The sequence below is a fragment of the Octopus bimaculoides genome, chromosome 2, assembly GCF_001194135.2.
Source record: "Octopus bimaculoides isolate UCB-OBI-ISO-001 chromosome 2, ASM119413v2, whole genome shotgun sequence".
Lineage (NCBI taxonomy): Eukaryota > Metazoa > Mollusca > Cephalopoda > Octopoda > Octopodidae > Octopus > Octopus bimaculoides.
The window spans coordinates 124,170,578-124,183,077 of record NC_068982.1 but is presented as its reverse complement, the minus strand read 5'-3'; the positions used below and the strand labels follow the sequence as shown (position 1 = coordinate 124,183,077).

The following is a 12,500-nucleotide window of genomic DNA, read 5'->3' as shown; positions in this document are numbered from 1 at the left end:
TGGACAAAATATTGATTCTTCTTATTATTATTATAATTGGCATTGGTACAACTACAATAAATACCAAAGACATTTGTTTTAAACCATTTCTGCTTGACATGTTAAATTATTGGGATTTCTTGATACAACAGGTTTATACTTCTCGAGCATTTGAGCTGACACCTATATAACAATCCTCAATGAAATTTGTTACATAACTATGTCACTAACTCTTTCCCAACTCAACCTTAACCCTTTAAAAATTCTAGAGCATAGTAACAGCTTTGTTATCTTCAACTATATCACTGTCGCCGTCATTGTCATCATTATCTTTATTGTATTACTCATTGTCATCATCCTCCTCAGCATCTTTTGTCATCATCACCCTCATCGTTGTCATCATAGTAATCCTCATCAGCATCATCCTTGTCATCATTCATTCACTCATTTTGATGTTCTTCCTAAGCTGACATAGTGCAGTCATTATACAACTCGTATCAATTCACTTGGCTTTATTTCATTTCTTAATTGTTCTTTGCTTTTATATTCTTTGACATTTGGATCCTTTCCCCTTGAGCAGTGGGTTTAATTTGCATATTAATCAATTTATGTAAAACTACAAATTTTAAAAAGCAATTTTCCGGTTTGTTTATTAAGACAGAAAAGTCATGTAAACTTTGATCTGCCCAGAAAATTATCCAATAATAAAGAAAGTGAGAGATGTGCAATCACCACTTCCAAATATTCTTGAAGTGAAGTAATACTCTTCAAATGTCAATATGGAAGTGAGTTGGAAGCTTGGATAAAAAAGAAAAACTCATCATGAAACATTAGATTAATGTTGACAACACATAAAGTTTGTTGCATTTATAAAAGAACATTTAGAGTAAACTGTCAATTGACTCTGCAGCAAAGAAATTAGTGATTTATTCTTTAATGCAATAGAAAACTGAATATTAGAAATGTCCATGGGCAAAAGCAACAGCAAGACTTTGCTTTTAATTATTAGCAGTAAAAAGATAAAGACTTGCTCATAATATTCAGAATATTGTAAAATAGTATTAGTAATTTTATATAGTAGTATGATGAGCACATTTTGGCTAGTTATTTTGGAATAAGAAGCATTCTTTAAAAAGAAAAATTTTAAGTTGGTTCTTACAAAGAAAATTTTAATTTCAAATAGTAAATAAAAAGACTGCAAAGTCAAATTAACAATTAGACATAATTTTATTTTTCAAGGTTTTTACCTTCATTTTCAAATCTTCAACCTCTGTTAATCTTTTGGGAATCTCTGCGTTAACATTAGATAAATTCTTCATTTTCAACCCTTCAGTATAATTCTGAATGGATATCATATCATCAGCAGTAAGACCCAAAGCCACAGCTCTATAATAGAATATGTAGTAAAGCTATGAATGAAATTATTTCAAATAATTCACGATATAAATATATTTAAATACATTTCTTTTAAAGACTGAGCAATGTAATCTAATCTTATTCTAAATGCTGAGGTAAAACCTTATAGACTAATTACTTTGTAATGCTTAAACTTCTTTCTTAATTAACAACATAATTTCAAATTAAACTGCCATCACAAAGCAATATTAACCCATTTGTTACCATAATTCTGTTGAAATACACCACCTTTCTTTCAATTTATTTCAAAGATAATGGAAAATTTAATAAAATAAATTTGTCCATATTAACCTGATGTTTGGAACAAAAGTTAACATGAAATTTTTCTGAAGGATTTAGTGTAGATCATTTTAAAACAGGTAGTTTGTATCTAGAACCAGTGGTGGCTTCAAGCAAGTAGGTATCAAAAGGATTCCATCAACTTTGATTACCTAAGAAATAAAAAATAAAAATCTTTGCTTTAAATCAAATCCTTTATCTGAAATTCTTGAGAACAGAAGTGCTTTGAATTTCAGATATTTTAAAGTTTTGAAACAATAGTAAATGATGTGTATATATATATATATATATATATATATATATACCATATTTACAAGCCTAAACCCATTCTCCATTTACATTTCATAAAAACCTCTTATACATATGCAGCAAACATTATTTTATATAAATTTTGTACAATGTAGAGTATATAAAATTTACTGATGGATTCTGACAACATATATTTTGTGTATGTAAGGAGGCCTGATATCATTTTCTCACTTGACAGAAAGAATCAGTCAAATTCATGAATTTGTCCATTATCATCACTGAACATAGTGGCAGGTCAAAGGTTTATGCCAGCTGTAGCAAATGTTTTAATTAGCCAATAATACCAGAGCAAAGATTTTCATCAGAATTATACACCTGTTCTGCTAATAAATATTCATCAACAATGATCAATACAAACTAAAGAATGAATTTCTCAGCTGCTTATTGATCAACAAATAACTTATTGACACAATTTTTTAAATATTTAATGGTACACCTTTTTTTGATGTTTTATAAACAGCCATAAGAATATTCACAGTTACTTTCAATATTCAGTTCATTTTTATGAGATTTTTACTTGTTTCATGATTATTAGTCTATTAAGAGGCATATCTTCACTCTAGCAACACATAATCAATATTTTAATTTTCTGATAAATGTAAAGGTTTTCTATTTTTCATTAACTTCAATCCCCCACTTTCAGCATAGAACTTCAAAAGTTTGACCTTTTGTTTCTTAAAGTCACATATAGTGATTGTTCCAGAGTCAAACTCCTCAGTCAGATGCTCCACCTGAACACCACTGTAGAGTTTTGCCAACAAATTCAGTTTCTGTGATATCAATAAACATAAATGCTTCCTTCTTATCTTTTCACTATTACCCATGGGGAAATCTTGTTTTTGATATTTTCAAAGTATGCACAAAGGTATTGCTATGACAGCTGCTGACAATAAATAGGCACCAACTTAACTGGACTGGACAAGCCCAACTCAAAGTGGTTGAGGTCACCCGCAACAGTTAATGATTCAATGCATTACTTGTAACATCTATACATACCCAAGGAACCCTCTGAGCACTTTTTGGAATTTTCCATCCTTGACACTTCTTTCATTCAAAATACTTCTGAATTTTTATATGCTTCCAGATTTCAGAATTTCTGATAAAGGATTGTGATCATGAACTATTTTGGAAATAATAGCTTGTCCTTCAAATAATTGACATAGTGTGGATTAAAACACTAAAACACTGACAATTTAGACAAGTCATTTATTCTCTCAATAATATCAAATCTACAATCATTAAAGGTAAAATTCTGAATTATAACCCTTTCTCCTCAAATAGCCCTATTCCTCTGTTACAAACAATGTCAAAGTAAACTTCAACAATATGCCAATGTAACAGGATATCCTATCGCAAAGAAGTGGAAGAATCACTGTCAATACAGCCAGCTCTCAAACCCTTCTTTGTACCTGTGGTTTGCAATAATGTATCTCTAAGTGGATTGCGCTACTGAAAATCAAGTGTCTTCACCAGGAACAGGATAGTGTTGGTGGTAAAGTAAGAATTATCTAGTCTTTGATACCTTATAAATTCAGTTAGTTAATCAATTTTCATTACTATTTAAGACTCACTCATGAACACAGTTTACCCCAAAAAGTCAAATAAATTATGGAACTTTCACTACCTTTGTCCTGTTTGCTGAGCAAGTTTCCGTAAGTTTTGCTTTAATAAAATCCTTTCTTCTTCAAGACGTTCAATCTGAAAAATATTTTACTGAGTAGTTGAGTGTCCATGTATCCTTTTACCATAAGCATGAATATATAAGTGTAGATGTGTATGTTCATTTGTTTAATTACTTAATCAAAGTATTTTATACAGATACAAACATCAAATGTGAAAGTAAATAAAAAGTAAGAGAATAGTGGGAATTGAACCCATGTCTCTTCTGTTTATGCTTCATTATATATTTACTGCTATATTATAAGCCATTTAACAATGCTTACATATTTGTATCGTTATAACTCAACAAATAGACTTTTCACACCTCACCATCTGAGCATGATCATTGCCAGAGCAGCTGCCTGGCTTCCGTGCCAGTCACATGTAAATAGCACCATTTGTATGTGATCATTACCAACGTCGCCTTACTGGCACTTGCGCCGGTGGCAAATGAAAAAACATTTGAGCTAAGTCGTTGCCAGTGCCGCTGGACTGGCTCCTGTGCAGGTGGCATGTAAAAAAAACACCATTTTGAGTGTGGCCATTGCCAGTACTGCCTGACTGGCCCTCGTGCTGGTGGCACGTAAAAGTACAAACGACACTCTCGGAGTGGTTGGTGTTAGGAAGGGCATCCAGCTGTAGAAACTGCCAGATCAGATTGAAGCCTGGTGCAGCCTTCTGGTTTGCCAGTCCTCAGTCACATCTCCTTGATTGATAAAATAACTCAATACTATTCATTCTTGTAAAGAAAAAATGGAAGATGTAATGTGTCAGAGACTTTCTAGAAAGCTAAAATGTTAGTTTACTGGTTACCATCAAATATTACCTCAACCTTTTCTCATATCATAAGCTATGTGGTTTATCAATTTAATATCATACCTGAGAACTAATTATGTCAATTCATTTCCAGTTAATCAAAGCTTAATCTAAAATCACATAGCAATATTCTATCAATCATCAACTAACCTCTTTCTGAAGGACAATATTCAATGCACGTTGTTCTTCTTTTTTGATGGTAATATCAGAATGAAAATCTTTAATATCTATTGGTTTTCTAGGGTCCATGCCGAGTTTTGATCGAAGTACTTCATTTTCTTCTGTTAATTCACTCATGGTTGCCTCACTTTTGTTAATAAGCTTCACAAAGTCTTCAATGTCTCTGAAAAAAATTGAGGCCATCCAAAAAAAAAATGTCATTGTGAAATACTTTTAAAAAATATTTTTCAACAAAATAAAGGAAAAATTATATCAAAGTTAAAATTGTCTTGTTTCTTTCTTTTTTTTTTCTTTTTTTTTTATTGATCCCTAAAGGAAGTTATGTTCCAGAAACATGGCATGCATATCAACATGGCATGTACATAAAGCAGGAGTAAAAGAATGAGATTAGTGCTATTTGTGTTAAATAGAAAAGTCAGTAATAAAGATTGTAGAGAAAATTAACTAATGCAGATTAAGGAAAAAGAAGTACTCCCAAAATTAACATTACTAAAGAGAATTACTTTGAGACTAAAGCAAATGTGATGAATGTAAAATATTGAAATGATAAAAACGTTTATGATAACTAAATAATTTGGAAAACTATCATATTGTAAAGTCATGCCCATATGTGGGTTAAATAGTTTGATAATAACCTTGAGAACATCCTAGATGTTCTTGAGGATATCACAGATATATCTTTGATGTAATGCAAGTTAGAATAATTTCAACTTAAAGCAAAAAAGAAGGGAGAATGTATTCTAAAGATGATAAATTTAGAAGACAAAAGCAGTAAAAAAATGGACCCATTAGAAAGAAACAATTTTTTTATTAAATTATTAAAACTGATTTTCAAAATTTATCAACCTTTGGTGAGTTATCAATCGGTTTTTCAATTCTTTGATTTCGTTCACAGCTTCAGCAAGCCCATATTCTCCCTGGAAGGTTAAAAATAAACCCACAGCCATTTAAATAAAAAACATAACAAGTTATCATTTCTTAGCTCAACCTTTTCCTGTATGTACCAAACAATACAGATAAGATAAGGAATATATTTACTTAATTTAGCAAGCAAAAGGAAAATATATATATACATCAGCTCCTGTTAGATTCATTCGTCCAAGGGTGATTCTGGTTGATAAGACACAAAGATGTCGAGACACTTCATGTCCCAGAACCCCTTGTACTAACAAATCAAATATGTTATAAACCATGACCCGACTTTTCATCCGGTGTCCCTTTATCCAACGTCTTTTTGTCTGATGATTCTTTTGTCCAATGACTTTCTGTCCAATTTTCAATAAACTCTTTAGAAAACAAGGTAAACATCAAAATCAAATAATCTTTGAGAATTTTATTGATAGGATTTGTCGTTGGACAAAAAAATTATTGGACAAAAAGACATGGATGAAAAGACGTTTGACGAAGTAATGTCAGACGAAAAGACATAGCACCGTTATAAACACATAGTTATCATAAAGGAAAAATTGTTTTCCTGTGATAAACACAACAGCAATCAGCATATTCACGTTTAAATCTGCTGGAACATATCAAGAATAAATATGCAAGTCATTGTTTTGATTCTCACTGTTCATCATGCATATGACAATTTATTGAAATATATATATTTGCAGAAATTGAATACTCACAGATTCATATTGACGCATTCTTTCTAAAGCATCGACCAGCAGTTTGTCTTTCTCAAGTGCATCATTTTCAGCCTAGAGAAGAGTACACATTTTTTAGAAATATTGGTTTTATTAAATCTTACTTCAATGAAAAATGTATTCCTTTCAGTGTAAAAACATAATCTGAGATAAACAACTGCCCAATGACCTAGACTAGTACATATTATAATATCATGATTGTAATATTGTACAATCATATTATAATACCTTATTAATATTTGGAAAGGGTATAATCCATGTCATCAGCTTCTTGAATGTTCCAAATTTAATATTCCAAATATAATTATAATTCTTTCAGAAAATCATCCAGCATATATATTTTAAAATGCATTATCAAAGAAGATGAAATTAAAGATCTATCATTTTAGTTTTGCTTTCGGAAATTTCTATTCATTCCCTTTTTCTGTATTCTATTTTGAGCTATGTTACACCCGACTGGGTGAATTATTCAATACAATATGCACAAGCTAGCAAATATATTTCATTTTCTATTCTAAAAATATAGTATTCCATTAAAGTATTTCATTAAAAGAAAGTCTGTTACTAAATGTACATGAATCCAAAGGCTGAACAGTTCAAGAAAAATAATTAAGCTATTTATGATAATGATGTAATAAAACCTATGTGAAAATGGTTGTAATTTTGTTATAAACTGTAGCCTGTATAACATTAAATCTAAGAACTAAGATGATAAGTGAATATTTATTAAAAAAAAAAAAAAACTGGTATCTTAAAATAAACCCACATAAAAATATATAATTTGATTTAACAAACCTCTTTGACTAATTTTTCAGCATCTTTCAAAAGCTTATCTTTATTTAACATCTGAATTTCAAGTTCTTTCAATTTTTTATGTAAATGGTCTTTTGGTTCTGCAAAGATAAATAATTTGAACAAGTTATCAGAAGACATTAAACAAATTATACAGACAATTTGTGTAGCTCATTAAAAAATATAAAATCATCATCATCATTATTTAATGTCCATTTTCTATGCTGGCATGGGTTGGATGGTTTGACATGGAGTTGGCCAGCTGAAGAGCTGCCCGGGCTCCATGTCTGATTTGGCATGGTCTCTATGGTTGGACGCCTTTCCTAACACCAGTGGATGCATTTAAATGGCACTGGCACAAGTGCTTTTTATGTGGCACCAGCACCCCCAAGCCCACAACATTAGGAATGCTCAACTAGAGAGGGATGCAGGGGATATGCCTGTATGCAAGTACAATCACAATTTTACTTAGCTGCCATGTCTTCTCAAGCACAGCATCTCATCTGAGAATGTTACCCATAAAAGAATGACTAGCAACTTATCCACAAGTAACTTGTCAGATAAGACATTCAAACAGAATACAGAAAACTTTTTACTTCTGCAACTCATTCTTTCTAATGCCAATGGTATAAGATGTACCCACTCCATGCTATAAATTGGTTTGTGATCAGAAAGGCATCCAGTCTTAGAGAAACATGATACACACAACAAGATGGTTAGATTTTCCTTTTTGCGACATGTGCCAGACAACAAAGGACTGCCAGACAGAGTGTGATGCTGTGATTACCTATCCAACCCATACCAGTATCAAAGAATAAACCTAAAATGATGAAGAGGAATGACAGAAATTTAAATGTCAGCCATCAATGTATCATATTATCATACTAAGAGGACCGTTTTAAGTAATAAAAACAACTGTACTCTTTTCAAAATTAGTTTTGTGATCAAAGAAGAATTTTGGTTATTTTTCACATCATCACACTCCTGGAGTGATTGGCATTAGGAAGGACATCCAGCTGTAGAAATCATGCCAAATTGGACTGGAACCTTGTGCAGCTCTCAAACTCATCAGTTCCAGTCAAACCGTCTGACCCATGCCAGCATGGAGAGCAGACGTTAAATGATGATGATGATGATGATGATTTTTCTTAACATTATCAGCAAATGTCATTAAAGACAAAGTATGTACTCATAGCCAGTCTAGATGTCAATGAAAAAGCTCAAAAGGGATTAGATACAGCAGGTGTTCTTGCTGGACATTGCTGGGTTGATTTTTCTCATCTTCCTTTGATATTGTGTTTTTAATATAACACATCCATAAGAGATGTTATCTAAGGATGAATGCTGCAGTAATTGGCCTGTCGACAATGTGTATACATTAAGCATGATCAGGGCTGGATTAAGACCCATTGAGGCCCTAAGCACTTAAAAGATTTTAGTGTTCCCTTCTATATGTAATTCAAAATATAAACAATAATAAACTATAAAATAAATTTCAGTTTTTCAAGACAAAGCAAAACTAACAGTAAGATGGAAAATAATGTTCCACTTAATTTATATTTGAAACGATTTCTCCTACTTTTTTTAATTGCAAAATCTATGATCAGATCCTCACACTATGACACAAAGAACACTTCAAAATTATATTTCCAATCACATAAACCACTTCAAATATTATATTAGCAAGTTTAAAGTAATTTCTTTTGTGCTGTAAACCATTTACCATTTCTGTGGTGCCCCACTTTCCCTTGATGCCTTAAGTACATGCTTATTTTGCTTAATGGTTAATCCAGTGCGAGTATAATACATAGATTTAGTCGTTGGCCTATCAATGATGATGATAAATTAAGTATGATATATCAATTATTACTGCCTCAATAGCATATATTGGATTTAAATGTCAATTATTTTAAGGTTAGCTTACTTTTGCTCAGGTCATTCTTCAAATCTTCCATAATGGCTGCATTTGCATTCATTTCAGTTGTTAGATTCTGTATCTCTTCAGTCAAATCATAAATCTGTTGATCTCGTTCTTCTACCACCTAAAGTAATAAATGAACAATTCATGCAACAGTTTACTGAAAAACAAACCACACACACACACACACACACACACACACACACATACACAAATACATAGAGTAAACCTAAGAAAAATGGATCCTTGTTGGTTATAAAGATGACTATTCAGTTGTTTGATTAACTAAGCTACATGCTTGTTGAATTAGCATGTTAGAGGCTCAGTATCACATAGACACATGTATCCTGCTAATCAGTAAGTATCCCATTGTTATACTTTCATTCTGATGTTTTATATACGTACACACACACACACACATATACATTGGATAAATTTAAGGAAAATATTTGTGAAAAGCAGGTGTTAGTTCATTATTGACAGGATGATTTCATAAATCATCATCATAGTTTTATAGTTTTAACATCTACTTATTCAACGCTAGCATGGATCAGATAAGATTCACTTAGACATGGTTTTTCTCTAACTAGATACTGTTCTTGTCACCAACACTCACTTCTTTCCAAATAAGGTGCTATTTCCCCAAGTCTTCCAAACAACAAACAGCTCAATTGCCAGACCTGTTTTTGCAGCAGATGTAAATCAAAACATCATCTATTGTTTACACAGCATACAAACAATGTGAAGAAAATAAGAAGACACTTTCTCCCTCTCACATGCACACACACATGCATGCCTACATATACACATATACAATGGACTTAATTCAGTTTCTATCTACCAATTCCACCCACAAGGTATAGTCATCAGTAGATTGTAGCAGAAGTCATCAGCCCACCCTACTTCACAGTGAGCCCTAAACCACATGGTTGTAGAATAAAACATTAAATGAAAGAACAGCAAAACATTTAAGATTGAACCTTCATTTTCTGCCTTCATATTAACTTATTAAGCCATACTAATGCAAATGCTAAGAAATTATTAAATATAAAAACGTTTACAGTTGGTTTTGTTTTCAAAACACATTGCTTTTAACAGAAATTCAAACTTGATACATCAGAACACACCATAATCATAATCAAACAGCATATAATGCACACGGATTACCTTTGTCAGAGCAACTAATGAGGCACGATCAGCATCTAAATTTACTGCTTCCAGCTGTTTACGAAGATGCATGATTTCTTCTTGACAACTGATGATGTCTTGGTCTTTTTCTGTAAGAATTTTCTGTAAAAGAACAAAATTCTCCAGATAATTATTTATGAAGCTTATTTTACTAACAGCTTAAGTCTACACCTAAGGAATGTAACAGCAGCATTTGAACTAAAAATGCAAAGAGCCAGAACAAATACTACAAGGAATTTCCCCAGATGCTCTAATAATGTCTTCCAATCCAGCACCATACAATGAAAGACATCCCAACTAGAATGAGCCTATCTTTTACCTATGTTCAAGGAACCCAAACCACAATGTCTAATATATTATTTTTTAATACAGTGGAGTGTGATTTGAAAGGAATATTCAATCTCTATTTCTGAGAACTCCCTTGTTGGTTCAGGCTATGAAGTTAAGCTTCTAGGGTATTGAAATGGTCCACAATTTAAACTTAGTAATAGCCAAGGTGGCCTAAGAGCACACAATTTCAGTTTGTTCTACCAATCAATCTAACTAACAACAGATTTCATTTTAACATCTTAATGATTAAGTAATTAGTAGAAAGTGGAGGAGTATCCAACTATAAAAATATTTTGTCCAAGCAATATGAAAATGTCTAAATTTGAAAACATCATTCTAGAAATGGAAATATGGACGTAAACATTAAAAAAAAAAACCTAAAGAATAAATTGGTGGGTTCCAATTGACTTGTTGCAGTAATACTGAGATCAAACTCATCATTAAGTAAAAATTGAAGTATATAATTAACTTATTATGAATTCATAGCTAACATACTTTACAGATGAGTAAAAAAAAAAGAAATATTAAATCATTTGTAGAAGAAAAAACATTGGTTATAATATTTAATATAATGGCAAATATGCAGTAGAAAATGACTGAGAATTTCATTTCTCAACATGTCTATAAAACAGTCATTATAAAGAACAATGTTTGGTAAAATTCAATGAATAATTATTTACCCTCCATTCGTTCACTTTTTCATTCACTGCTAACATGACAGAATCATCAGAATCTGATCTGACTTGCAATCTCTCCATCAAATCAGTAAGCTGAAAAAATAAATACATATCAAAGTGAAAAAAAAAGAAATAAAAAACATTGCAACATTCTCCATAGGCATATTTTAATTTAATATCGCATAAGACAGATAAATATCAATATTGGTTTCAAATTTTGGCACAAGGCCAGCAGTTTCAGGAGATGGAGTAAGTCAATTACATCGACCCCAGAGCTCAACTGGTACTTATTTTAATTAATTAATGTATGTATGTATGTATGTATGTATGTATGTATGTATGTATGCATGCATGCATGCATGCATGCATGTATGTATGTATGTATGTCATCATCATTTAACATCCGCCTTCCATGCTGGCATGGGTGGGTACATGTGTGTGGGGGGGGCGTGTGTAGAAGGTTGAAAAGAAACACATGAGTTGATATGTATAAGCAAAATAAGACAAGGTAGAAAATGCTAAAATAATTTTATCATGAAGAACATTCTAGTACCAGTTTCAGTCTTTGCAACTTTTTCAAGCATGAAAAACAATTAAATTGTGGAAAAATTAAATGAAATGTTTTATTAAAATATTTCCATCATTTTCAAATACAAAGTAATTTTTCCTTTTTTCTGTCTGTCTGTCTCTCTCTCTTTTTTACTCTTGTGAAGGCTTGGTAGTAGGTAGTAGCAGTCCTAAAAGAATATTTGATATGAATTCTTGGTTTTGATTGTTTAAGCAGCAGTAGCCGAGGAAGGAGGTGGTGAAGAAGAAGAAGAAGAAGAAGAAGAGGGAGTAGGAAAAGAAGAGAAAGAATAAGTAAAATACGGGGGTGGTATGACAGTACTAGGATGTTGGTGGAATCCTCTTAAATGATTAAGTGACCTGTTGTGGTTGTAATAGTAGTGATTGAAATTGTTCTGAATAAATTCATGGGTAGTGACAGTTTTGGATCTATCGTTTTTAATATTTGTGTAGGTATTATTCTAAGGCCCTTGTAGTAGTGTCATTTGTGGTGGATGCATTCAAAAGTGGTTCATATTTTGAGATAAAATATGACTCTTTGCTAATGTGCTGATTATAGGTGACCTCGTCCCTGAATTTATAGAGAGGAAAAATTCTGAAACTGGGTTGTTTGTTAATTGCACAAATGTTGATGTGTTCACCGAATGCTATTTTTCTGTATTCCCGAATTTTGATCTGGGATCATTAGGAATAGTGACCTTGAGAGAAAGAGCGACACACACAGAAAAAAGAAAAATGTCCCTT

The 12,500-nt window shown here is 31.9% G+C and overlaps 1 protein-coding gene across 1 annotated transcript in view; it reads right to left on the bottom strand.

The window, feature by feature from the left end:
- LOC106870974 (centrosomal protein of 290 kDa-like) overlaps nucleotides 1–12,500 on the bottom strand; it is a 92,127-nt gene that overhangs the window by 60,408 nt on the left and 19,219 nt on the right. The window contains exons 10-18 of the mRNA XM_014917224.2: nucleotides 11,193–11,282; nucleotides 10,162–10,284; nucleotides 9,001–9,118; nucleotides 7,080–7,177; nucleotides 6,267–6,338; nucleotides 5,485–5,555; nucleotides 4,609–4,801; nucleotides 3,608–3,681; nucleotides 1,227–1,365 (exon numbers count right to left, since the gene is read on the bottom strand). Of these exons, the coding sequence (XP_014772710.2) occupies nucleotides 1,227–1,365; nucleotides 3,608–3,681; nucleotides 4,609–4,801; nucleotides 5,485–5,555; nucleotides 6,267–6,338; nucleotides 7,080–7,177; nucleotides 9,001–9,118; nucleotides 10,162–10,284; nucleotides 11,193–11,282 (978 nt within the window). The remainder of the gene's footprint in view (nucleotides 1–1,226; nucleotides 1,366–3,607; nucleotides 3,682–4,608; nucleotides 4,802–5,484; nucleotides 5,556–6,266; nucleotides 6,339–7,079; nucleotides 7,178–9,000; nucleotides 9,119–10,161; nucleotides 10,285–11,192; nucleotides 11,283–12,500) is intronic.